At 38.8% G+C, this 27,592-nt stretch overlaps 1 protein-coding gene across 3 annotated transcripts; it reads left to right on the plus strand.

The window, feature by feature from the left end:
• The first annotated feature begins 591 nt into the window (after positions 1 to 591).
• Positions 592 to 26,857, plus strand: PPIG (peptidylprolyl isomerase G). 3 transcript variants are annotated; one of them, XM_057423678.1, is made up of 14 exons: positions 592 to 873; positions 5,242 to 5,303; positions 8,752 to 8,831; positions 8,936 to 9,010; positions 11,163 to 11,270; positions 11,785 to 11,829; positions 13,464 to 13,551; positions 14,645 to 14,674; positions 14,764 to 14,903; positions 22,269 to 22,473; positions 23,560 to 23,727; positions 24,261 to 24,345; positions 25,145 to 25,281; positions 25,582 to 26,857. In XM_057423678.1, the coding sequence occupies exons 3-14, from the start codon at positions 8,771 to 8,773 to the stop codon at positions 26,699 to 26,701; spliced, it is 2,262 nt and encodes a 753-aa protein (XP_057279661.1). In that variant the 5' UTR covers positions 592 to 873; positions 5,242 to 5,303; positions 8,752 to 8,770; the 3' UTR covers positions 26,702 to 26,857. The 3 variants fall into 3 exon arrangements, with proteins under 3 accessions (XP_057279661.1, XP_057279660.1, XP_057279662.1); XM_057423677.1 differs by lacking the exon at positions 5,242 to 5,303 and having other exon boundaries at positions 593 to 873; XM_057423679.1 differs by lacking the exons at positions 592 to 873; positions 5,242 to 5,303; positions 8,752 to 8,831 and having other exon boundaries at positions 8,946 to 9,010; positions 11,227 to 11,270.
• Positions 26,858 to 27,592: the final 735 nt, after the last annotated feature.

Genomic DNA, 27,592 nt, shown 5'->3' on the forward strand with positions numbered 1-27,592 from the left:
AAGAGATTGCAGGAGCTGGGCCTGTTTAGTCTAGAGAAGAGGAGACTGAGAAGGGATCTCATTAATGCATTTAAATATCTCAAAGGTGGGCACCAGGAGGATGATGCCTAGTGACAGGATGAGGAGCAATGGCCATAAACTAAAACACAAGAAGTTTCACCTCAACATGAGGACAACTTCTTTACCTTAAAGGTGGCAGAGCACTAGAACAGGCTGCCAGGGAGGTTGTGGAGTCTCCCTCTCTGGAGACATTCAGAACTCAGCTGGACGTGCGTAACCTGCTCTAGGTGGCCCTGCCTTGGCAGGGTGTTGGACTAGACAACGTCCAGAGGTTCCTTCCAACCCTAACGGCCCTGTGATTCTGTGTATCCCTTGGCCATTTCCGCCCCTCTTCGCGGAGCCATCCATCAGTGTCCCGCCAGCAGGGCAGGCCAACGCTAGCTCCGGACACGTTTGCTTGGAGAGCAACCGTGTACCTGCAGACGCAAGGCAGAGGCCTCCAGCCGCTCCAGCGACCCCGGCGCCTTCCCGCGCTGAGCCCGTCCTCGCCTCAGGCGGCGGCGGGAGGGGGCGGAGCACCTCTGACGAGCAGGAGGAGGCGGGCGCCCCTTCCCGCAACTGCTTCGGCTGTGAGCGGCCCCCGCCTCCTCGCCGGTACCGGCCACGGCTATACAGTGTCCGGCTATCTCCTTCATCCTTCCCGGGCCGGGGTGCCGTTCCTCACATCTCCGCACCTCGCCACCCAACCCGCCGCACCGCCCCCGGGGTCGCCCCCTCCCGCCCTTTCCTTCCACTGACGCAGTCTTTGCCGCACCAGCTCTAACATGGCGGCGAGGCACTGAGGAGCGCGGGGCGACGCGGGCCGCGAGCGGGGTGAGTGCCGGTGCCGCAGCCAGTCGCTGCAGGGGTCCGGCGCGGTCGCCATGCGGTCGGACGAGAGCCGCGGCCCAGACCGCAGCGCGGGCCCCGGGGAATTTGTGGGGGGAGGTCACATCGCCGCGGGGCCTGAGCCTGGGTCACGGATGGGGGAGGGAGCTCCCACCCCTTCTCTCCCCTCCCCGGCCTGTTGAGGGGACTAGACTGACCGCTGCTCCGCCGCTGTGGGGTAGTTGTGGTAGGCTGCCTGCGCACACACACGCTCCCTCGGCAGGCCCGGCGGCCCGTGTGCGGGGGGCGGGCGAGCCAGCGGCCGGGCCGCGGCCGGCGCTTGCCCCGGCGGGAGGCCCCCGGGCATCCCAGGTGAGGGTGGTCCTTGAGAGGAAATGGGGACGTGAGGAGCAGCGAGTGGGGCCGGGCGGCAGGTGGGAGCAGGAGGGGTGGGTGAAACGGAGCACGGGGCCCGACCAAAATTGCTCCAGGTGAAAGGGGCCGCGCCGCTGAGAATTGTCGCCGCAGCGCAGCAAGCCGCGGGTCGGCACGGTGCCGGTCTGCCTGCCCACAGCCAGCCCCCGGTCGGCCCTGGGTGCTCCTCGCTGCCTGCTCCGGAGTTTGAATGAGTCCTCACTCCTCCCCTAGAAGGCGAAGTAACCGGCCTGACTGCGCGCCACATGTTCTCCTCCCCTCCGCAGGCCTCTCCTAGGGAAGTGAAGCCTACAGGAGCTACCATGGCTGGCAGGAAGGGTCCTCTGCCATTCTCTTCTAAGGATTTCCTAAGGCACTTAAGGGGATTTTTATCAGTAAGGAGTTTCAGGCTCAGGTAGTGTGCAGCCACGACCAAACCGTAGTATATGATTGTACTTTCAGTCATTGAGGAGGCTCTGAAGGAGAGAGGCATAGGAGAAAAAGAAATAGTTTATTGAAACTGGGCAAATTATCTACTGTAGTTGTAAACATTGCCTTACAGTTCAGTCACAATTAGAAAAGTAACTTCATAATGATGATAAAGTTACCTTTGCAAGTAGTTGCCTAATGTTTGGCGAGTTAGTTATATTGTAGTAATAGTCTGAGACCTGCTTTAAGAGGAACATGAGACCATATCTTTTGCATTAAATCTGTTTTCTAAGATGTATCTTCTGAGAGAGTGTTTTGTTGGTTTTTTTTTCATGTTTCTGTGCTGTACTGCCTGCAGAAGAGGCTGTTCTTTGGACAGGGATAAATGTTTTTAGTCTGGTTGGGTTTTGTTGTGGGTTTTTTTAATACATAATTTTTTTAAATCTTTTCCCCCCCATCGTGTTTTACTATTCCTATTCATTAATGCATTGGGGTCCAACAGAACCCCTATTTTTAGGTACTACTATGATAAAAACATGGAAACTACACATGATTTATGAAGGCTTGGTTTATCTCAACTTGCAGAGCTTGTTTTACTGGCTTTTGAAATTATTTATAAAGATTTTTGGAAAAAAGTATAATTTCCTGTATATGAAGTAGGCATGAAGGGGAACATACAAAGGATACCAGCATCGGTAGTCCTCTGAGAGCACCCTTTTGCACTATGTGTCTTATTAAGACTTTACATTTTTCCAGTCCTCTTCTGTGAAACAGAAACATTTTTGATTTTTTTTAAGTTAGCTAAGCAGTCATCAAGCTGTTATTAAAAGAAGATTTATTCCCCCCCCCCCCCCTTATGATCTCAGAAAATCTGTGGATTATGAGGGAATTTGGAGTGAAGAAATATGTACTGCAATGGGGGATTTTACTCTGCTGCAGCATGATGTGTCCACTACCAGTTCAGTCCTCCATCCCATGTGCATTTAGGAGCCATTTTCCATTTGGAAGCAGAGTCAGTGAGTGCCAAGGAGCAAATTTAGCCATCTTCTAATGGAATGAGGTTTAGGTAGGAGGCTGGGATGAGGTATGGAAGGGATTTAGAACTAAAGTACTAGAGAAAGGAGAGCATGAGAATAAAAGATGGTAGAATAAGGGGATTTTGTTATGATTGGCAAATGCGGGTCAGTATTAAGAACTAGCTCCTACTGTTGGTCTTGCATTGCTCTCATCTTCAATAACAGGGGTAGGAAGGGATTCCACTCTGAAATTTAGTTTGGGAGTCCTACTGGTTAAATGGCTTAGAGATTGCATTGGACCCTTTAAAAGCTTTTTTTTTTTTTTTTTTTTCATTTTCATTTTATACAATGCTGAAACATGCTTTTTGTTATCATTTATAAATTTTAAAATATAAATTCATGATTTCAGACCTATGTTAATCCACTTTCTGGTTATGAATGGTAGAATCGGAATGGACATATTTCTTTGCTGCTTCTGGGGGAGCAGTGAACACCAACACAGGCATTTATCTTTGGGAGAAAGCACTTGCATTTGTTCACAAATCTTAACAGGAAAAAAAACTTTCTGCATCAATTAGATAATAAAAAATCATTACTAACTCTTGACAACAGGGCTTTTTGCTTGCAGTTGACAAGAGTATGCTTACATATTTGAACATCTTTCTCACTGTAGGTGTCTCTTTTCTAGGAAAATAAAACAATGTGCATGATCTAGTAGGAACCTGCATTTCTGTTTAAATAGTCTGAGAGAATGTTACTACCTTCTCAGCTGAATGTTACATTCTCCCAACTGAGATGTTATAAATGTCTGTGCATTCCTTATGTACTTTAATACAAGAAGACTAAATTCATGTTAATAATTGCAAAAAATCATACTGATAGTGAAACATGGAGGAAAAGATGGTGGTGTTTGGGGAAAATGTGGAGGAAATGATGGAAATTGAAGGTTGGGCTGGTTGGATTTTTGTTGTTCACCTTTTATTGTATCATCCTAAAGTGTCTGAATACTTGCCACATAGAAATGGAACTAGGAACAAAATTTCATGTCTTCCATTTCACAATCAGAACTTCGTTTCTAGTCTTTATTCTATGGCTCCACTGTCACTGTAAGCTGGTGTGTGTTACTGCCAAATCTTTTCTTGGAGCAGGGAGGAAAGGGTAGTTTCTCTGCAGCTAGGTGGCCATTTGCATGAAAGCCAAACCCATGGATGCATGAGCCCTCCGTTTTGGTATCAGCCCATGTTTATATTGGCTTCAGGTGACTGGAACCCCACAGCCTAAGTGCATGTGATATATTTTTAGTATTCACTTTGTGCATTTTCATTTTCTGGACTCAGTTTTGCTTAAAAATGTACTTCTGAAGATTCCAGATGGCTATCTTTGCAATGTAAATCAATGTAGTTTTGTCTCCCTGCGTTTGTCGATGGCCTAAAACAAGATGCTAAGAATGTGAATTTATGCTCTTTATTTTTGATTTCATTTGGATGTTAAATGAAAACCAATGGAGCAGGTTGTAAGTTGATAGAAGGAAACAAATACAAATGTAAGGTCAAGAAGAAATTAAAAATAGGGGGGAGCTGGTGATGACAGAGAAAGAAGTGAAGGAATAGGACACTGTATGTTGTTTTTTTTCCTGCTGAAAACAGCTTTGTTCCGTAATTGTTCTGTCCTGTGCAGGGACTGAAACAGCTAGGTAGTACCATGGCCTGTTCAGCATAGCTGCAAGTAATTTTTTTCCCTCCCCTCATAAAATTAGGAAATACTACTGTATTGCTGCTTACCATCAGCTCTTGCGAGAAGTATGACATGTTGATACTTCAGTTGGTGTGCATCTGGGCTCTTTAGCTCCTTTCAATTAAAAGAAGCTGGTTTATATTAAACAGTATTATTACCAGATCCTTGCTAGCACAGGTGACTTTGGAAAAAAAAAAATCCCAAGATGTATTTTTAAGCACATCAACACATTTGAGTGATGATCTCTGGCAGAGAGATGCCTGTGAACAGTTTGGGATGGTTATCTTTTTCCATTGGTACAGATTATTTTGAAGGAGAGCAGCTGTCTGCAGCCTGGCTGTGAATTGGCCAGTTTTATCCTGCAAGTATCTGAACAAAGTAATGAAGCTAATGGAGGTGTGAAGGGATGCAAATTGTCATGGACACAGCTAGTGATGCCCCTGCTATGGATGCAGCTTTTCTGAAAAGACTAAATATTGTTGGTGTATTTGTCAATAAACACAAATATGCTCTAAGCTGAACTGGAATTCCACTTTCAGAAATAAAACCAGCAGGCTTCTTTAGTTAGATATACTGAATTGGTGTTTTGGTTGTTTCAGGGTTGGGGTTTTTTTTTCTGGTTTGGGGGTTTAGTTTTTTGTGGTTTTTTTTTTTTTCCTTTTCACATAATTTCCACTTGGACTTAGTAAAAAGGCTTTCCAAACAGCAGGTGGTTGAGCAAGATGAATGGCTTAAACATTTCAGGATAGTACTTAGGTTGATATATTGTCCTTTCTTACAGAGTTTTGGAAGGAAGAAGTGAGCCAACTTCTCAGGATTGCCCTGCAAAGCACATTTTTGTGTGTATGTATAGCAAGCATCTTTTGGGTTGAGTTTAAAAATATTCCCTTCACTGGTAAAATTCCACCAAGTTCACAATTAAAAAATAAAAAGTATTGTGGGTTAAGAGTATCCACATTCCAATTGAAAACAAATTTGAAGAGATAAGTACACAAGTCATGTAAGCCTTCTTGGTACTAGACATATAGTATTATTGAGCTTTTCTTGTATTTTTCTGACCTTATTTTTGGTATTTTCAAATGTATCTTTGTTGGGTCTGTATTTAACATTCATACCCAATATACTTGCTTTTAATAGAGACAAGTTTTAAATGATCAGTATGTACAAGATTGTATTTGGTGTTTGATGCTACATGAATAGAAATTAATAGTTCATGGATCACTTGTAGCTCTGTAGTTTTTTTTCTGTAACACTTCAGGTCTGTCTGAAGTAACAACTTCACAAAGGATGTTCAAGTATATTGAAAAAGAAACGCTCATTTGACTTTTAGGTAGGTAGGATAAATATCACTGATATTTTAGCCTGGCTTACTAGGCAATGTCAGCTCAAGAGTTAGGTATATTTATTTGACCAGTCAGGGTGTTCATACTGACCATTTGACATAACTGTCATTTAGAACCAATTGCAGTCAGTGCTCAAGGGATTTTATTGGAGGATTTAGGGAAAGTGCAGGTAACATTTAGAACACGGAATAGACTTGATTTGTTTCATGTTTTTGAGGCAAGAGAGAGGTAGAAAACCATCAAATTGAGCTAAAGGTTGTGAGAATAGGGATTCAGGTAGACTTCTTCATTTATTCCGTCTCTCTCTCACCCAGTTCTCCATAAAACTGAGTTAAAAATTGACTGACATAAGTATACTGACATTTATTTTACAGTTTGGCTTTAGTCATTATCAGTGCTTGAAATAAAAAAATTGTGTGATATATAAAGATAGTTTCATTTGTTTTGGCTAAAATACTGTATATAAATGTTAAGGCATACCTCTACATTTCTGAAGCAAATTGCCTGTAAAGTGCGAATTAAATCCTTCCTCACTCAAGCTCTACAGCTAAATGGCTAAAGTTTGGGTACAATTGATCAATCAGTTGTGGTACTAACTGGTTCTTAGATGTCTCAGTTCGGTTAAAACTGTCAGTTCTATCAGCAAACTATTTATTGCAGCATTTATTCTGAGAGGTTTCCTAGGAAAAAAACCCAACCCTGCCCATCTGTGCAGCTGTACAGTCTGTTCTGCTGCTGACAGTATGAGTCGGTGACTGTCCTTTGGGCTGGTCTCAGTTCTGTGGGCACTTTGTCCCCTCCCACCTTTCTCATCTACTTTCCTTGCCCATGCTGCCACCTTCCTGGAGCTGTCCTAGAGTCTGTGCAGTATAGCATGGTGAGCTGGTCAGCCTTCTGCTAACCTGACAAAGTCCTCAGCTACAGTTGTTTTCTCTATTTGTTCCTCTGCCTGGCTTCAAAATTTGTTATACTAATAGAAGAGAAAATGTAATTCAGGGAGAGGAGTGAGCAGACTGAGCCTGCTGCTTTTGATAAGTCTCTGGCTTGTAGGAATTAGTGTATTTACATAGCTAAAAAGACATCTAGTGGGATTCTGTGTGTTTGCAAAGTCTCGTCATGCTGCTAAAAATCACGTGAAGTTAGTTTACTGGATGATGTTTAACTTAAATCAGTCCTGCATTGTTCTTGTGATTTTTCATTGTGTAATCTTGGCAAAATGTTAGGAGTGGCACTGAGCACAAGTGAGAGAATATAGACTAACATGATTACACTGCTGTCTTTTGATTTCTTACAGTCTCTTGTTCCAAAGATGAGAGTGACAGATGGTGACAGTTGAATTTTCTGAGACTGTTCTGTGGCACAGATATGAGTGAAGCTTTTGGAGAGATGTATGCAGTGTGTCAGCTAGATTTCAGTAGTGTTTTCTGGCAATAAAAATAATTAGAACTGAAAATTTATGTATTATATTCCAACTTCTGTAAGAGGTACTCCAGTCTTACAGATCCTGTTGCTGTCATTGGGGATTTTTTCCCTCTCTGAAGTAATTCAGAGGGTATGTGGCTTCAGAAAAGGAAAAGAATAGTGTGATTGTGCATAATGTTGGAAGGTCAGAGATACAAATGGGATTAAGATAGTGCTTGTTACATAAAACCAAAGGGATATACTCAAAGAAAAGGGGAAATTGCATTAAAATTCTTGATAAAGAATCATAGAATCATTTAGCTAAAAGACCCTTAAGATCACCGAGTCAATCTGTAAACCTAACATTGTCAAGTCCAGTGCTAAACTATGTCCCTAAGCACCGTGTCTACATATCTTTTAAATACCTCCAGGAATGATGACTCAGATGAGGAAATAATAAAAAGCCAAAATAGTTTCACTCAACAGTAGCTGGAAGAGTGTATTTTTAATTTTTTTAAATGTAGAATGGTTTCATTCTCAATTAGAGCAGCTCCTGATAATTGCAGTGATAGGAATCCAGGAAATATATTCTTAAGAAGTTGAATGCTTAAGTCTTAACGTAACAATATGTTGGTGGTTTATCAAGTTGTAACAGTCGTAAGTTATTTTCCACTCTTAGACCATTCTGTTTGTGGCAAAAGTTTGGGTATTTCTTAAAGTATGCCTGCTTAACTTGTGCAGTTGCTACTTGCCTACAACAGTTGAAGTTCACTATCCTGCACTGTTCACTTTTTTGTGCTTGTAGTCAAGCCTTATGTTCTCTCTTGAGCAGCTGTAGTTCATGGCCCAGGTAATTAATAGTAACTGAGATGAACTGAACTGGGTTGTGAACCGCAACAGCTGACTTATTTCTGAGAAGAAGAGGCCTGACCTGAAGCTGGTAACCCTGACCAGAGGGGTGGGTTGGCTTGTGGAGATGGCAGCCTCCTCAGCCACTAACACTGAGCCTAACAGAAACTGCAGATTAGTATTTTTAAAACAGGTAATTGCAAAAAGTTGCTTGAGAGCTCTCAAACAAGCTACTTGGTCTCAAAGCTGCTGGGTTGTTTTTTGTTGGTGTCCCGTCCCCCCCCCCCCTTTTTTTTTTTTTCACTCGCTAATGCTTATTTTATCTAGGATATAGAATTCCAGGAGTAGGCAGTTTAGGTGATTACCTGTACTGTCTCGATAGCAAGATGTCAAGCTTTATTATCCCCGTATTCTAGAGTATCTTTCTGTTTTGTATTTCCTTATCTGAGGCATAGCACTCAAGTTTAATACTATTGCAGCAAACACAATCCAAGTAACTCATTAGGGTCTACAAAACATGGAAATGACCTAGAATACTTCATGTTTTCTGAACCTTTAAAAATACTTAGGTTTGCTCTCTTTTTTTTTTTTAAGGTTTGCTTTTTGCAGTTTTTGTTGTCTTTGTAAGTCAATGTAGAAGATTTTACACAGTTTTCCTATACAAAAGGAAGAGCTAAATTTACTTCTCTTACTCGCAGCATTTAAACTTTTGAAGCCATGGGAGTAAAGGTCCAGAGGCCTCGTTGCTTTTTTGACATAGCCATCAACAATGTACCTGGTAAGAAAATTAAAACGTCCATTGAGTAGCATGATATTCATACAAGATACATAAGAATAATACAAGAATTAATGGCATAAAATATATGGCTTTTTTTTTTCTAGCTGGAAGAGTGGTCTTTGAACTGTTTTCAGATGTGTGTCCAAAGACATGTGAAAATTTTCGCTGCCTTTGCACAGGTTTGTAGATTCTAAATTTATTTGGAATTTTTAATATAATACCATGTTAGCTAGTTTGATGTCTATTATATTTTTCTGACACTTTTCTTACATGCAAAATAAGTCCATAAAACATTGGTTCTTGGTATCTCTTGAGATTTGTCTGATTTCTCAAATACATCTGATGTAGAATCAATGCAGTTGTAGCTTTGGCTTAGTATGTTGCAGGGACTATATACTAATCAACTTTAAATACAGACACAGTAAGCTGATTTTCCATTACTAGCATAGATATTACTGTTCACATTACATAACATCATCCAGTCTTGAAAGGTAGCCAGTAGGAGGTCAACCATGCAGACTTACTTTTCAGTCTTGTGATCCTTTGAGGTATTTGACAATATTTGCTGTATTCATTAGTATTTCCCCCCTCGCTTAATTTGTTGATGGAGACTGGCGATATTCACTCCTACTAAAATCCAAATTATTTTTTTGAGCATAATACTGAGAAGATTCTACCCTGAAAGCATTTCCAAACAGAATTACTGTCCTCTGGACTGCATGCTTTTGTTGAAAATACAGTTTAGCAAGACTTAAATTTATTATCGCAAGAATAGTTCTGTGAATACACAAGCATACATGCTTTTTGTTTTGTCTTTAGCATTTTCTGCTTCCTTTCCTTCCAGCTCTGTTGTTTTTCAGGTCAAGTTCTGTAGCTGTTAGTACTGAAATCACTCAGCAGTACTAATATTGCATGAATCAGGTGTGGGTGCATAATTGCATTCATGTCAAGTTAGCTAGAACACCATTAATTAATGCACCATGTGTATCTGCAGGAGTGTAGGTATTACCTGATCTGACATGAGGTTTATGGCACAAAATCAGATTATCAAAATTTGTTAACAAATTTGAACCTTAAAGTGATTCTTCCTCGTATCTCCTAGTATGTTATCATGTGATCATGATATTCTTGATCTGCCCAAAAGTCAGATTTATTGCATAAAGGTGCTACTGCTTTAAATTTTTTACTTGAAGTCTTTCAACAGCATTTTGGATGCGAACTCCTAAATTCATACTTAGTTGCTGACATTCAAAATCAAACACATGCTGAACTACTTTGCTGCTTTAATGTATTTAAGAATAGTGAGGAAAATACATGGGCTGATTGTTTATGATATTTATCAGCAGATTAATTCAAATTTTGATTTTGTTTTCCTCATGCAGTTTTTTTTCAGGCAGTTTTGATCCTTGTGTTAAGACAGCATGTACTTTTCAACAGCTCTGTGTTTTCCTGGCATACCTGTGTTAGACATATGCCAAGGTAGTCAACAGATACAGCTTCACATTTGTCAAAGTTTCTATCAGAAGAGTGTTTTCTAGCTGGTCAGATTCATACGGAGACACCAGTCTGTTACGGATAAGTTCAGAGGCAACTGCCTTTCACAATAGCTGCCACTTTAATAGCTTAGAGCAAGAGCTATAAGAGCTAAACAGCACTTTGACAGCACTGAGAGGAAGAGATCCTTTTCCTTCCAACGTATACCACTGACTACCGTGCTATTATCTTGAGGTGGCTCTGCCATTCACAGAACACACCATGAGCCGTTTGTCTTGCCAGTTCAGCAGAAACCTTACCTATTTGAGGGCAGCAGAGAAAGTAGCTGGAGCAGAGAGTTTGCTGACAGGTCTTGAGCACCAGATCTGACATAAGGAAGAGAGATGACAGTTGTAATCATGAGTGAAAGTGGGAAACGAGATTCCTTATTCTTCTACCTGGCTCTTTGTTTTTGTTATGAGCTTTTATGGTACTTTAAACATGCCATGTTGTAACTGAAGATCTGAGTGTTTCTTTAATGCTTCTGAGCAATGTCATTTATCTTAAACTAGCTGTTTAATTTCAGTCCATCTGCATGGAAGAGACCAGAGTTGTATACTAACATAAGTAAGGATTTCTTCTGGTGTAACCATAGAGACAGAAAGTAGTTTCTGCTCTGCTTTCCTAAATGCTAGTTTCTTATTGGTATTGCAGGTATGTGTCTTCCTCATAAGCTAATTTTTCAGAGCTTAGTAGATGATTTTGATTAAGTGCTTACTTAAGTAGCACTTTTTTGCAGTGGAAGTTCTACAGGTACCAAGAGTAATTTTGGGTTTTGTTCCTCCTCTTTTCCTTCAGGTGAAAAGGGTACAGGAAAATCCACCCAAAAGCCATTGCATTACAAAAGTTGTCTGTTTCACAGGGTTGTGAAGGATTTTATGATCCAAGGAGGTGACTTCAGTGAAGGTATGATGTGAATCTTTGAAGAAGCGCTTGTGTGATAGGATGTTGCAGGAATTCTGTGTAGCATCATTTACTTATATTAATTATTCTGTGATTCAGCCTCTATTTTCCCCTTTTTTTCTTCATAAGAACCTTTATATGAAAACTTAAGTAATGAACTTGTATAAATTTACACATGTGCACACACATGCACACACTTTTGCTCAGTTATTTCCTTGGTCAGTAGTAAGTACTCTCTATTTAAAGGTTTAAATATGAGGATAAAATATCTGCTGCTGGGAAATTGGAGAAAAAAAAAAAGGAGAGACTAGCAGAATACAGGGGAGAATGCCTTCTTGGTTTTCAGGTTTGCTTTGGGACTGCAAAGATGTGTCTTGGGTCGTCTTTGCATATCTTGGAGAATAATGTCAGTGGCTTGGATGCAGTCGAATTAGTATTTTGTTCGATGAAGCACCTTCCGCATAACTTGACTTTACCACTACTTGAAGTTGTAACTAATTTTTTTTTCTTCTTCAAGGAAATGGCAGGGGAGGAGAATCCATCTATGGTGGCTTTTTTGAAGGTGAGTTTTATCAGTCTGCTCTATTTTGGTGTTACTACAAGCAATCACCTTTACAGCCTATAGTCTCTGTTCCGTAAACCTGAACTGCATTGTTTTTGTTAAGATTTTGTTCAGTCATGGAGGCATTTGACTGTCCAGTTTAGGTTATTTTATTTTACTTTTAAGATATGAACCTTTTAATTAAAGAAAAACTAAGACCAAGCTCTTTTGTATTTGCCCATTTTACCAGATTCACCTTTTTTTAACTGTTTTTAAACATACGCTTTTGTCTTGAGCAGCTAGATAAAAATTGGGGATTGTCCTTTCTTCCAGTGAAAGGAGAAAAGCATGATGGAATCAGGTTTCCTTGCAAATGTTTATTTTAAAGAATGCATAAACCCCTCCTTTCCTGAATGTGGGAGGAAGTAGTAATAGAGGCTGTCTGGTTCCTCACGGTCCTGTTTTTTTTTTTCAGACAGTATTGCAGAAGTACCTCTTCTACACTCCAGTGTGTTTATCCAGAACATAGTGAAGCATCTCTGCGCTTTGCAGAGCAGTTTTTGGTATTAGACCTAACCCTATGTGGTGGCTAGCTGTCACCAGCAGGAGTGGTTATGCTCCTCCCTCATCCCTGCCATTTTTCTTTTAACGTTGGTTTTTGCCTGAGCTTGCAGCAAACAAACAAAAGAATTATTCACTATTTTAGTAGGGCCAAGCTGCTATTTTGTATCAGACCTTGAGTTGAATCAACAGTTTGCAGCTGCCAAAAGAAGGTCTTACCTTGCCTTGACTCTCATTGAGATCAAGCTTTCAGCTTATTCAACTTTCTAAAATGCCCAAAGGCTATTGCAGGGAAAAAAAAAAAAGGATTTATTTCCATATTAGCGAGTGGCCCCAGTTCAGTGATTTGGCAAGCATTAGAACCAACACAAACGAGTAGCTAGGTTTGAGGAAATGTATGGTTGGGGGAGATGGAAGAGGGAGCAAAACCTCTACCTACATTCTGGCAGTTGCAAGCTGGCTGGTCACCTCATCCACAGCATGAAAATTAGTTCATGGGAGTTTTTGCTTTTGTAGATCCCTTACCCAACTCACTATAGGATTAGATTGACACAATGCTATGTCAGATAGCAATTGTACAGGTGACTGAAGAGAGAGTGGGACTGTCCCTTTTGCTTACAGTGTGTTGTGAAACCATATCTTTACAGGTAGTATTCTTTAGTACTTTGTTAATACTTGCTCCTGCCATCTGTACCTACACAATATTGAGTCAACTTCCTCTGTCAAAGCAGTCTTTATGCTGTTTTGGGAAAGGAGAGAGGATAATTTCCTGCAGATAGTGATTACATATCACAGTTTCATTAGAATTTATTCGAACTGTTACAGTGATTTGCTTATCAGAAATAGTATTCGTTTAAGTTAAAGCTATTTTCTTAATGGCCAGCTTGGCAAGTTCATCTGCGTGTCTGACAAACAGAAGCTGTTCAGGATTGTTACCAAACTGGATATCCATGTGTTTTAAAAATAATAAAACCAACAAAACTGCCTCAAAATGAGGGGTTTCTTAATCATTAATAAGGATGAGTGTACTTAGATTACAGCATTTATCTTAAGCATATATCATATATTTAAAGTAACTGAAAACGCTTTTTCAGATGAAAGCTTTGCTGTAAAGCACAACAAAGAATTTCTCCTTTCAATGGCCAACCGAGGGAAAGATACAAATGGTTCACAGTTCTTTATGTAAGTATTGTACTGCCCTGAAATGTGTGTGTGGCTTGCCATTTGTAAGTTGTAAAGGTAATCCTTGTAAATATTGAAGACCAGATGCTTTGCAAACCTAGAGTTGATGTTTTGTCACAGAGTCGCATGGAAATAGACATTTTCCTAATATACGGTTTAGGGAACCTGACAGTTATTATCACTTTTGTGTTTAGTGCTTATTTAGTGCAGAAGACCTTTTGATAATTTTCAGTAGCTTGTGTTCTAACTTGGCCGATAAAGCAAGCCTGGTAGTTCCTTGTAGAATTCTTACCACTTTCTTCTAGTATGTGTTGTCTGGAAGAAGGCAGAACAGCTCTGTGGGCTCTCAAAAACAGTAGAGTTTTGGGGCTTTTTGGTCACATAATAACTTTCCAGTGCAGTCTCATTTACAGTTAAAACTTGAATTCTTAAAATACATTGCAGTAGACTCTTCTTTAATTTATTTACAGAAAACAGTCTTGAAATACATCACTTTTACTCATATTTCATGCTTTAATTAAATGGTGAGCTGTGGATGTCACTTGCCATTAGGCCATTATTTTGGGATTTCTGACTGGTCATTACTGTAATTATCCTAGTTTTTTACTTCTGCCATGGCTGACATTGGTATATCTTGGGGCTAATATTGGGGAAAGCTGAGAGAAATTCACTTGTACTTCTGAGTTGATTAATCTGTACATGCAGTTATTTTTTTCCTTTGATTTCTGATTATTTTCTAACGCATACAAGGTTATTTGCAGTTTTCCTGTTCTGAGGCATTTGCCTTAATTTTTATCTGTTCTTGGTATTATTTATACCATTTAATAAATAGAATACTTATCCTGTATGAGGGTGCTGTCTAAAAAATTATGTGCACATTTTTTTCAGTAAAATGTCATAAAGTAATGAATTGAACAGGTAGTTTAATGTATAAAACATGAAATACTTTTAACTGCACACAGAATAACATATACTGGGTTTGTTAGTTCAGTCAGACTTGCACCTTCATATGTGTATATGGCATTATTCAAATGGTGACTGCTTTCCACTAATACTGACTTTGTTTTTCTCTTTAAAAACCTGGAAACAACAGAACAACTAAACCTACACCTCACTTAGATGGGTAAATATCTATTATCTCCTTCTTATGTTTGTTTGGGAACTGCCTTGGGAAAATGAAGTACTAAGAATACTGTTGTTTAAATTCTTCAGACATCATGTTGTTTTTGGACAAGTCATCTCAGGTCAAGAAGTTGTGAGAGAAATTGAAAACCAGAAAACAGATGCATCTAGTAAACCATATGCTGAAGTACGCATACTGAGTTGCGGAGAGTTAATTCCAAAATCCAAAGGTAAAGTTGAACTGTACATTTTACATGGATGCAAACTGTGAGGTAATTTTGCTCATTTTCTTCCCGGTTGGTTGCTTATAAAAATATTTAGAAACTTATTTGTGATGGATGGTGGGGCAGGTGGTGAATTTTGCAGTACAGTTTGTCTTTGAAAAAACCTAACTGATACATCAATTTGTGTTGATGCAGAAGACATTAAAGAAACATCCCGTGTGCTTTCTTTAAAGCTTCTCCTGCCTTGGATTTCCTTATAGTAGCTAAATTTTAGTACAATGCTGGCAAGCACTTGTCACATAGAAAATAGTGCTGTGTTAAGGTTGATGGCAGTCCGACTATTTGATAACTGCTGAAATTTTTGTAGGTATTGAACTTGTTTCAATTTTCTTTTAGGTAAATCTTCAGAACAGGTATTGAAGACTAGTAAAGCCTGGAATAAACTTGGAATAAGTTCAATAATTATTGTAAACTATACTCTTAAACAGGTTTATGACAGTACCTGTTTTTCTGTCTGGAAGGGATGTTCTGCTGTACCATTTTAGAGCTGAACATGGTATTGGAGATTGGATTCTGCATCTTTTACAAAATAAGGCTCAGTCTAAGATGTTGGTGCCACTCTGGAGAATCTCATTAGCAGAAACCCAGGATGCACGTTGGGTAGGACCTGTGATAGGGATCATCATGCTTTTTCATTCATAGCATCTTCTGCTGCTATGTACTGTGAAGGATTGCATCAGGGATATTGAAGGATAAGAGAATAGTTGTTCTTTCAGCCTAAGGAAAATACAAGCAATCAAACTTGAGCTTCTTAGTTTTTCCTCTCCTTTCTGATGTAGTTCTGTGTTCACCTGTTGTGGTATCTAGTAGAATGTCTTTGGAGTCTGAAGTGATCTTTTCAATACCTCAGAATTCCAAGCAAAGTATCTTAGGGCTTCTGACTTCTCAAAGCTTCTGGAACTTCTCAGATGAACTCATAAATCACCTTGTGTGTTAGGAGATAATTTTGTTTCTCTGGACAGTACTTGGGAACATGGTATCCATTAGAAAATGCATGGATGGCATAGATTAGAAAATAAACCAATACAGATGTAGAATGGGTGAATCTAGTAGTTACCTGTTTACATGTCTGTATACATGTTTGCCTCGGTTTGCCACACTCCATTTTTAGTCCATTAAAATCAAATGACTTAAAATCAAATGAAGTTGAATAATACAACGGTCACAATTATAATATTGCAGAGGCCTAGATCAGAAATTTCATCTGGGATTTGAGAGGATGATCAGCTAGAGAAGTAAGATACTTGCCATCTTCCCCTCTCACTTCCCCCTCCCTGCCCCCTCCTTTTCTTTTTGTTCCTTCAAGTTGAAGGGTTTAGTAAAAATGAATGAGAGGAGCTAAATTACAGAAGAATAATTTCTCTGGCCAAGTGATGCTATTGTTAGAAAAACTTAAAAAGTTCCAGGGAAAATCCTGAAAGCTGGGGGAAGGGTGGAGGGGGGAATAAAAGAAGAAAGCCTAAGTATAGAGCGAGTATTTAGAAAGGTCGTTATGGACTAGATAAACTAATGCAAGTCTCAAGAAAAACTGAAACAAGTAACACAATGCTAACTTTCTTAAAGAAAAAAGGAGGGGGTTGATACTGATAGACGAAGTTTTTGAGAAGGGGGTTTAATTAAACAAGGCTGGCTGCATTGACTTTAGTTAATCAAAGGTATATCTTGGATGTTTTCAGGAATGTGAGACACTGACATCCTGGTTCAAAAATAGATGACAAAATTAAATAGCTTTGTGCATTAGGTAGTTTTTAATAAGAGCTTGTAATGAAGATTCTCATGAAAAGTGTATTGCTTGGGGATTCTGCACAGAGCAGTGCTAGGCTTGATTCATGATCTTCATTGATGACAACATCAGTGTCCCTGTAGAGTCACTGCTCGTGCAAGTGTGCTTTCTGCAATTAAGGCAGGCTGTGGCTGCTTCATAATTCATCGAAGAACAATATTGTAATTAGATCATTCTGCCAGTATTTTTTTCCTTAAAAATGTATCACTACAAATTCTCAAGCGCTGATACAGTACAAAATGACACATTTAGGAATCATGGAATACCTATGGAATAAGAGCAGTTTTGGAATGTGGCTATTCTGGTAAGTCACATCTTACCTAGACTTCAGACTTTTCTGTTCCAGATTATTATTTTTTTCCTTTTAGTGAGCTAGCAATGAGGTATAAACTGGCTTGGCTTTAGCCGAAGCTGGTCAAAGTGGAGCTGGAGATGACTTTTTTTCTTCTTCTTCCGCCCCCTCCTCTGCTGTTGCAGTTTCATGGTAGGTTGCTTGTCTACAGAAACGTCTATATCCAGGGCGTTTTTGATGCAGGACTCTTCACAGTAGCAATGTCATCTGATCAACAGGAATCAAGAATAGCAGTATTCCCTATGTGATTACTGTATATAATTTTCATTTGTAAGATAACGGTCCTTAATCAAGCAGTGAAAGACATAATAGGAACCCATGGCAAATAATTGAAGCAAGATGCACATGAAATAGGAAGAAAGAAGACCTGATAGTCTGAAGAACAGTGCAGTTAAACACAGGGAAAAGTTATCAGGGAAAATATCTGTCTAAATGTCCTGAACTAAAGGAACCCTCTTTTGGGGGACTGCTGTAGGCCAGCACAAGTTATTGGATTTGACTGTAAAGTAACTTTTTGAGTGTCACTGCTGTGAATTGCAAGATGAGGTCACCTGTTCTAACACTAAAAAAGTGCCTGAACCCGCCTGCTTTCTGGCCAGGTCATTTCTTCATTTCAAGCCCAAGAGTCTGGTATCATGGGGCTAATGTAAGACTTGCTGCAGGTCACAAGCAGCTGAGATGCAGAGAGTCCTTGGCAGTGCCATGCAGCATGATCATGTAATTCATGAAGTCTGGCAAATGCTAATAGGTCACAGTGAATGGAGTAGGAAGCAGTGTATCTATTTCATATGTGGTCATAAGTTGAAACCTGATCCTGAATGTAATGAGCTGGAACACTTGGACTGTAAGTAGAACTCTCTTTCTTTCTTGCTGACCTTCATGCTGCAGGATTGGTTTCATTTATTGTGATTTGTGATTGGCCAGCACCAAATTGGTTCAGTATTCAAAATAGCATTTGCTGCTGGACAGAGATAGTTAGATGTCACCAGAAAGTGTATCTAAAACCTCTTGCCACAAGAGGATATCAGGGGAGAGACTTTTTAGCAGGGCCTGTTGTGACAGGATGAGGAGTAATGATTCTAAACTAAAAGAGGGGAGATTCAGGCTGGATGTGAGGATAAAATTCTTTACAATGAGAGTGGTAAAACACTAGCACAGTGTCTCCAGGAATGGGGTATCTACCACCTCTCTGGGCAACCTGTGCCACATTCCAGGCTGGATGTGGTTCTGGGCAACCTGATCTAGCTGATAATGCCTCTGCTCATTGCGGGGGGTTGGACTACATGATCTTTAGAGACCCTTCCAACCTAAACTGTTCTATGTTTCTTCCTTTGCTGTATAAACAGTTCTGGGCTTTTTAATTGTTGGGTTTTTTGTTTTATTTTGGGATTTTTGTTTTGATTTTTGGATGTGTTTTTTTTTGCCCTTGTCATTTCACTTCTTACCTGCCACATGATTTCCCAAATGCATCTGCTATTGGTGTTATTTTCTGCATAAGGGTCACATTATACTTGTTGAGGTAGTTGCTCACTAATTCACCTCCAGTAGTAACTATAACGCACCTAAACTTGTTACACTAATGCAGGTAAAACTGTCACAGATAGTTTTTGACATGCTTAAAACAGATGCAGGAGGGATAAAATACAGAAAATAACTACATTTATTGATGCCTTATTCAACAACTTCTGAAATTGAGTTTGGAGACACCTTGTTTTCCCTGAAGGGAGGTGGGAAACAATATAGTGCAATATAGTGGGGGTTTTTGAGTAAGCCAAAACCAAAAGTGTCTAATAAATGAAGGTTGGAAGTACATGATCTTTAAGGTCCCTTGTATGATTAGCTTTCATTATGGATGTTGTAATAAAAACATTAGAATAATATTGAAGGCTGCTGATAGATCTAGAACATCAGTGCATCACCTTCCACAGGCAGAAGGTGTTCTGGGCAGGATGTAGTAGATGAGAAGATGGATTGATGGGATTAAAATATGACAACTTCATACATTTGAATTCACTGTTTTACATTCAGTAACAATATGCAGAACAAAAGTTAGTGTTAAAAGATGATGCTATGAATGAAAGCTTAACTGATGCTTTTCTGAGAAATTATGACTCTTTTGTCCATCTCTGCAGTGGTATAATACATCTACATTCAACTCTGCTACTCTAAAGCATACCCAGTTATATCCATTTTGCAAGTGGCAATATGGAGTTCGCACAGCTCGTCACCAGTCACAGAGAAGCTGTCTGAAGTGCAACTAGATATGCGTTTTGGGCAACCATGGATCTGTCCTCACTGATTTTTACCATTCTAGCCTAAATGGGAATGTTTTTTCTTATGAAAAGTTAAGTTGGTAGGAAGTACTAGCTTATTGTTACAAATAGTGCATCCCTAACTGTTACACTAAGGCTTATTATCCCCAGGATACATTTTCCTTCTCTGATCAGTTTAGCAAGGAATTTTATGTAAGTTTTGTTGCTTTTGATCATCCTTGAAAAATTGCTACCTCCCATCATGCAGTTTTGCAAAAACAGGCCAAGTTAGTCCTGAATTTGAGCGTTTCCACATTGAGCTTGTGTTTGCAGTTGCAGATGCCTACTGCTACCTCCCAAGAGTCAGTAAGCATGGTAATACCTGCTAAGCAATAGGAGTATCTAATACTGATAAATCAAAAAATGGATACACTGTTCCATTAAACAGCTAAATGGTCACTTTTGTTTTCAGAAGGGCAGTTACCAGATGTATTCTTCGTAGAATGTTTCCACTGCCTAAAGTTCTCTACATGAGTATCACCTTTGGGTTTTTTTGCCTCCAGGTCCAATCTGCTTATATAGAATTAAAAGAATCCATTTTCCAAATAACTGAAGGCTAGAAGTTGAGTAACTGTTAATATATACTACTCGGTATTTGGTACTGCTGCCATTTTTTTCTGAATATAAGCAGCTGTAAGTGTGGTATATGCTTACATAGCATATTACATTCCCACATAGCAGGGAATTCTGAAGTGGAGTTTTTCTTCCCATCCATAAGTACAAAATCAAGGCTGTAAGTAAAAAAAAAACTGGTTAATAACCTGTATTCTTTGAAGTTCTGGAAATCTTTTTCTCTTCTGACACTTGAGTTGTTGTAATACCCAAGAGGGCTTGTTTTCTGTAGAGCAAGGACAAAAAATCATGTTAACAGAATCATAACATTTGTACCTTTTTTTTTTTCCCCTTTTTTACAAGAGTTTTTCTAATTTCTTGCCTTAGTTATTTTATAACAATGACTGATATATAATACTTAAATCCAGATTGCATTATCTTACTGGGCACAAGTGGAAACCAACAGAAGAAATGCTTGGCCAGACTAAGTAGTTTCAATTTTTCTGTCTTTAATAGAAATGAAGAAGGTTAGGCTGTTAAGGGAAACATCTCTATGTTTTCTGCTATGTGAAGACATTGTGTTCTCTGAATTGTTTTCAGATGCAGACAGGCTGTGTAGTCAGTAATCCTGTGTTTGGTGCCTAATGTTTTCCCGTAGCTGTTTTGTGCAGATGAAGTGCAGGGGGTGGGAGGTTGCATTTAAATTGCTTGCATGTCAATGTAGCTCAGATAATATCTCTCTAAACCATGAATTCTTTGGGTAGAGCAAGCTATTAAATGCTTTTCAAAATGCTGATACTTTAAGTTAGGATTCATACACAACTTTAAAATTCATTTCTGTCTCTGATCTGAAGCCTTAACAAGTGTTTTCCTAAAATACGGATTGTTTACTGTGAGGAGGAAACAGGACTGGATATTAAGAAAAGCTTCTTCACAGGCAAGGTAATCAGGTATTGGAGCAGGCTGCCCAGGAGAAGTGGTAGAATCATTGTCTCTAGAAAAACATGTAGACGATGCCCTCAGTGACGTGGTTTAGTTAGTGGTGGACTTGGCAGTCCTGGGGTAATGGTTGGACTTGATGATCTTAAAGGTCTTCTCTAACCTAGCTGATTCTGTGATTCTGTGACATCAGTATTTATTTTTTAATGGTGAAGGTTCTGTTTCTTCTGTCTGTGGCTGTAGTATGTTGTGTAGTGAATGATGAGCTATCTTTGTAATTTGCAATGACAAAGTAAAATGATATTTGATGCTAATTAGAAAAGTCAGCTACAGCAGTCTGAAGTCAGCCAGTGGTTTTTTCTCAATTTTTCTGGGTAGAGCTTTTAATTTTCTGAACAATAACCTGGTACAAATTTCTTAACACATTTCAAAAGTATTCATATAATTTAACTGATTTACCAGAAGCATCGTAACCCCGAAGCCTAAATTTCCTTTAGTAAAGTTTTTATGGTGCCCTTTTTGATTTTTCAAATTACTGTGACTCTGAAATAATACTTATGTCACTTTTAATAGCTTAAGTAGGGCTCAGATCAGTTAAAGGGCATGAAAAGCTGTGTGCTTGCATTATTTCCAGTCAGACAAGTGCCAGATTGCCAATAAGTTGCTGGTTTGAAGCTCCAGCAGCCACATGAGAAATGGTGAACTGCGTAATTAAGGACTAGTCTGCTCTTTAGCAGGGTTCCTTTGCATACCAGATGGTTAATAACTTGAAAAAAACCACCACCACCCAGAAACCATCAAACAAACATAAAACCCAACCACAACATATGAGCTGGAGGTTTAGGACTGTTCTCTGAGCATGGTTTCACTTAGCAGGAAGATTGTTTATTTGAATCTTCCCTCCAAGCTAAATTCAGTGAGTAATCAATTTAGTCTGTGGCACTTACTTCCTGTTTCAAAACTTCTCTTGTTTGTGATCTGAATAGATTTTATATGAAATCAGGTTAAACCTAAAGCCAAAGAGTTGGTTTTTTTTTAATAAACATCTTGTAAATTTTAAGTAATTCTTCATATGTAGCTTATGTTGAATGGAATGTTATCTGAAAACTTGCACAGTTCTACAAGTTCTTGACAGTATAAATTTGATAATTTAGAGCTTCGTAAATGCAAAATGTTGGAAATTTCTGATGTCTTGCTAGACATACCCTTTATTGTACTTGGGAGAAACACTGTTTTCTCCAAAACTTCCATTTGTTTTTAAGGATTTTGATGAAGTAGTCTCATGATGCAATTACAAGAATTTCAGGCAGATACTAGATGAGTTGGTTTTCCTGCTTAATGTTAAAATGTGTCTTTGCTCTTCTGACTGAAAGCCAAGAAAGAAGAAAAGAAAAGGCACAAGTCATCTTCCTCATCTAGTGACTCGGAAAGTTCAAGTGATTCAGAATCCTCTTCTGATTCATCGTCGGATTCTGAGAGTGCTTCGGAAGAGAAGTCTAAAAAACGAAAAAAGAAACAAAAGAAAAATTCCAAGAAACATAAGAAAGAAAAGAAAAAGAGAAAGAAAAGCAAGAAAAGGTGAATTTTAAACTTTGCTTTGTTACATGTACACCATACATATTCTTGTCCTATCACTGCGGAATAGTGTTCTGTGAATTAGGTATTTTGAAGTATTAGGTATAATAATTAGGTATATTGAAGTATTTTGAACTAGTGAATTAGGTATTTTGAAGTTTGGGAGAGAGTCAGTTTCCATATACAAGCTTAAATTTTTCTGATATGATGGTAAAGGACAGTGTCCATATGCATACATGCTGCAGCTTGTAAAGGAGTGAAGGAAAGGGCTAAGACTTAACATGGGTTTGGCTTGAAAAGTTGTAGGAGTGCTTAGTTTGAAATAGGTGGTGATAACTTGCTTCCCTAAACTCACTTCTGTATGATGCAATTTAAATTGTATGCAATGGGACTTAGGAGAATGTAGTCTGCAAAATTAAATGAGAAATGAATAAATGAACATTATTTTGGTCTGATATGCCAGAAGTCTTGCCATGTCACTGAAAATTGGTAAAACTCAAAAGGCACTCTTGCTTCTGAAAATGTTACTTCTAATCTAATAGTTTCACTTACAGTTAACGTGAGATACAAGTTGTGTCAGTGTGTGCAAGCCATGTTTTTCTAAGCTGGCAGCAAAATGTAAGACATGTTCACATAGGGCAGTGCTGCCTAAACGTTGTTTCAGTGGGACTAAGCTCGTTTCACACAAATTTTTTTATTCCAACTGCTTGGAATTCCAGTAGTTTGTAGCCAGTTATATATGCTAGTGTAAAATCTGAATTTGACTCTCCTGATAGTGTTTTTAGATAAAAAAAGCTGTATGTAGAGAGTAAATGATGTTCAGTGTTGCACCAGTTTTGTTCCAATGTGAACTGGAATTCATAGATTTTTTTAAATGTTGGTCAGAAATCTACTGTAGTTCTTTAGTTTAGACCAAAGATGCCACAGGGGAGAAAAAAGTTCCATCTGAAACAGCTGTTTCTTGAGTTCCTTGTGGTATCATTGTGTGTTGAATTGAGAGAATTTCTGAATTATCTAAATGGATTGAAAGGTTTTCCCTTGTCCTAATAACTCACTTCAAGTATAATTTTTCTTTAAATAAAATTAAAGCTCTTCCAGTGAAAGTGAAGATGAAAATGCTGAAGCACAGCCAGTGTCTACTGTCCGTCCTGAAGAAATTCCTCCTGTACCTGAAAACCGGTTCCTGATGAGGAAAAGTCCTCCTAAAGAAGAAGAGAAAGAAAAAGAGAGGAAAAGCAGAGAGAAGGAAAGGGATAGGTAACATGCTATGTTTTGAATTTGACTATGCGCTGACAGTGGTATGGTCAGGTTACTGTTTTAAGACTCTAATGTTAAGATAGGCCTCTCCCTATGAAACAGTTCCATATTGTGAGTACTGCTGGATGAAAAAGGATTTCTGAGTTTATTGGAAGCTGTTGCCTTTGTCCTAGAACAAAGACTTAGGCTTTGAAAATGGTTTTAAAGAATGAAAAATTTAAAATGACCAATTCAAGAAAAAGAAAGGAAGGTGCATTTAATTTCATTTAGAATTTATTGGAACATGCCCAATCTGAATCTATAAAGTCTTCTTTCAAAAATGGAAAAACTGGAAATCTTGTCAAATATTTTGTGGTCACAGAACCTGAATTTTTTACTGTGTGGTTGTTACTATGTGCACTGATTATAAAAAATAAAATTGCATGTGTGTTTTCCTTTAGTTTAATTTCTGAAGATGTTTTAAAATTGGTTTTTATTTTTTCTTTCCTTTTTTTTTGTCAATAACAATGTAACTTTTTAAAAATTACTTTTAGTAATCTATCGAATTCACAGTCAACGTACCAGAGGAGGCTGTTAGTGACCAGATCTGGAAGGAAAATAAAAGGAAGAGGACCAAGGGTAAATATTTACAATCTGTTCCCCAGAATAAAGAAGGTGGTAGCACAGTCTTACAGCTGGTGTTAGGAACCGTTTTCATTAGGATGGTTGATGTAAAATAGAAAAGGTGCATTGTAATTGATTTGGGGACTGAGGCTTGAAGGAAGACAAGAAGAAAAACTAATTTCCTGCTTGCATACCAGGTTTATTTGAAGGGGAAATTTCTTTATTTGAACAAAAAAATGCTTGCTTCATATTACTGTAGTACTCTCTGATTTTCTGAATGGAATTAGCTCAAAAATGGTTCTCGTGATGAGCAGAAGCAGTATGACATCGGTCACAGGAATGTGCGGAAGACTTCTCCACCTTTTGGCAGGGGGAGCTGTCAGATTGGTTCTTATTCTGTGAAGCCGTATGTTACACAGTACTTGTAGCAAAATGTTTTTAGCAACAGAAGTCTCTATCCCTCAAATTCTACTAAACACCGTATATAAGTGTGAAGTATTGTCTTTGTGTTGCTTGTCAGAGCTAAGAATTTTCATTCTTAGAAAAGCAACAGGAGAAGACCTCTGAGCAGAGTGCAAAAATCAAAGTTACCTTTAAAATAGTTATTTGATCAGACATTTTAGATTCCTGCTTTAGCTGAATGCCAAATGTATTTTTCAGTAAGTTAATAACTTGCAATGTGAACTTGTTATACATGTATGAAGTGTGATGTTATGTGCTATGTAGAATCAACTGCCAGGGCTAAAAATCTTGCATAGCTATCGCACCATGTGAAATTCAGACTTACACCCAATTTTCTCTTATTCCTTTCAAGCGTTACCGGACACCTTCCAGATCCAGGTCAAGAGATCGATTCCGACGCAGTGAAACTCCTCCACATTGGAGGCAAGAAATGCAAAGAGCTCAGAGAATGAGAGTATCTAGTGGAGAAAGATGGATAAAAGGGGACAAGTAAGATTACTTCTTTCTGGAATATATGCATTGAAATTTTTTTACATATTTAAAGTGATACCGGTCATCTTAGATTTTCCATTATGGTTACTTCTGGAAAAAAAAAAAACAGGGTGCTGGTTTGGTTATCCCATTATTTGTGCCTGATTTTAGTCATGCCACTGTAAATATATAGTTACTGATACAGATGACCTAATGTGATTTAAGTTTCAGTTGTGAAGCTGTCTTGCTTCTGACTTAATTTTTCAGAGTGGAGGGGATTCAAAATATTTTAAAAAATCATATCTTTTTCTCTCCAAGGAGTGAAATACATGAAAACAGGAAAGATAATCAAAAAAGCCCAGGAAGAGGAAAAGAGAGAAAAATATCAGACCACAGACATGTTTCTGAAAGCCCAAGCAGAAGAGGGGAAAGAGAGAAGAAAAAAGATCACAAATCCAGCAGTAAAGACAGGGAGACAAGAAGGAATTCAGAAAAAGATGACAAGCATAACAAGAGCAAGGCCAAGAAAAGAGCTAAATCTAGAAGCCATAGTAAAAGCCGAGAGAAATCAAAAAGTAAAGAAAGAGACTCTAAGTACAGTAGACATGATGAAAAGAGAATAAGATCAAGAAGCAAAGAGAGAGACCATGAGAAAGGTAGAGAAAAAGAAAAACGTTATGATTCTAGAGGGAGGGATAAAGAAAGAAGTAGAAGCAAGGAGAGAAGTAAAAGGGCAGGCTCACGAAGTAATGAACAAGACCATAGGAAGAGTAAAGACAGGGAGAAACGTAGGTCAAGAAGTAGAGAGCGTGAGCACGCTAGAGGAAAACATAGTTCCAGCAGTAGAACAAGGGATCGCAGCAGAAGCCGAGACAGGGGTAGGAGAGGAAGATCGAGAAGCAGAGACAGAGATCGCAGCAGAAGTAAAGACTATTCAAGGAATAGAGATAGAGAAACAAGAAGAAGAGGAAGGTCAAGAAGCAGAGAAAGAAGAGGTACACCAGATAGATACAGAGGAAGAGAAAATAGGAGGAGGAGAGAATCAAGGAGCTCAGAGAGGGAAGAAAGTCAAAGCAGAAACAGGGAGAGGTACGCAAATAGAGAAAGTAGAAGCTCATATAAGAGGAACGATTCTGAAAGCCAAAGGAAGAGGCGTTCAAAAAGCCGTGAAAGTAGCAGTCCTGAATCCAGTAAAGATAAGAAGTCTAGTAGAGATCAGGATAGAAGTCCAGACTCAAAAAAGAGACCAAGTAGCAAAGAGAGAGAATCAAAAAAATCATATTCACGCAGCAGTAAAGAAAAGGAAAAGACCAGATCCTCAGCAGAAAAAGAAATAAACCAAAAATCAAAGAGTCAGGAAAGAGATCATGCCCCTAGTAAGGATAAAAAGTCTGACCACGAAACAAGTCCTGGAACAGATGACGACAGGCATGGATGAGTGTGTGGACTTAATGTTTCCATTGTCTCAAAGTTTTAGAGACATTTTGGGGAACGCCTTTTTTTAAGATGTGGACTTCAGTTTGGTCTTTTGATAATCTAAAACCTGGATCATTTGTACTGCTAAAGTTTTAATAAACTTGAAATGAAAAATGAATTACGTGTGTAATACAGTGTGCTGTGTTTTAAATATTTCATTGGTTTATGTATCCTTTTTGTGTGTTGGCAGCTAGAAAGTTAACTTCTATGCTGCAGTTATTTTTTACCTGATGAACTTAGTTTAGGACAGTGGCTGCCTGTGAAGAAGCTTATCCGTGTGTGGGGAAGAAAGCTGCAAGTATACTACATGTCATCTTAAAGCTAGAAGGATGTTGCGAGATGCTCATCACTGCTGTTGCTACATCTGTATTTCAGTAGGTATAAGTCCTAAGGAAAACAGTTTATAGAGGAAAACTACATTGTTGGGGTTTTTTTGTAATCACGAAGTGAAATAATTTACTTAAATCTTCACTGTACTTCTGTCATTGTCATCTGTGCTTGGGAGTTACTTCTTTGTTCTAAACAAAAAAAAATAATTAAGTGCTTATCAATATAATTAGTTTCTCTGTAACCTCCTCTTTCTGTTCCATGCTTCTGTGTTTGTCTGCTGCAGAAAATTCAGCTTGGATGGTCCAGACTGCCCTGCCTCAGTTGCTAATTAATGGATGCACAGAGATGAAGCAGATTGCCAGAATTCACAGTGGGTGTCAAAATAAGGAACAAGGAAATCCTTTCTACTCTTGCTGCTTCTTTGCAGCCTATGAGAAGGCTACTGCAGTTCTCCAGTACTGGAGCTTGGTGTAGTTGGAGCAGAATTTCAAGTGGTGTTTCAGACAGGCTCTTAATTTTTTTA

Source organism: Pezoporus wallicus, unplaced genomic scaffold (assembly GCF_028554395.1).
Source record: "Pezoporus wallicus isolate ANWC-B61680 ecotype Strahan unplaced genomic scaffold, APGP_CSIRO_Pwel_v1 contig_1181, whole genome shotgun sequence".
NCBI lineage: Eukaryota > Metazoa > Chordata > Aves > Psittaciformes > Psittacidae > Pezoporus > Pezoporus wallicus.

Bases quoted from the DNA above. Each gene is read 5' to 3' on its own strand.
- PPIG (XM_057423678.1), top strand. From the start codon at position 8,771: ATGGGAGTAAAGGTCCAGAGGCCTCGTTGCTTTTTTGACATAGCCATC. The intron at 23,728-24,260 runs GTAACATGCTAT...AATTACTTTTAG, and splicing joins AGAGAGAAGGAAAGGGATAG to TAATCTATCGAATTCACAGT. The intron at 25,282-25,581 runs GTAAGATTACTT...TTTCTCTCCAAG, and splicing joins AGATGGATAAAAGGGGACAA to GAGTGAAATACATGAAAACA.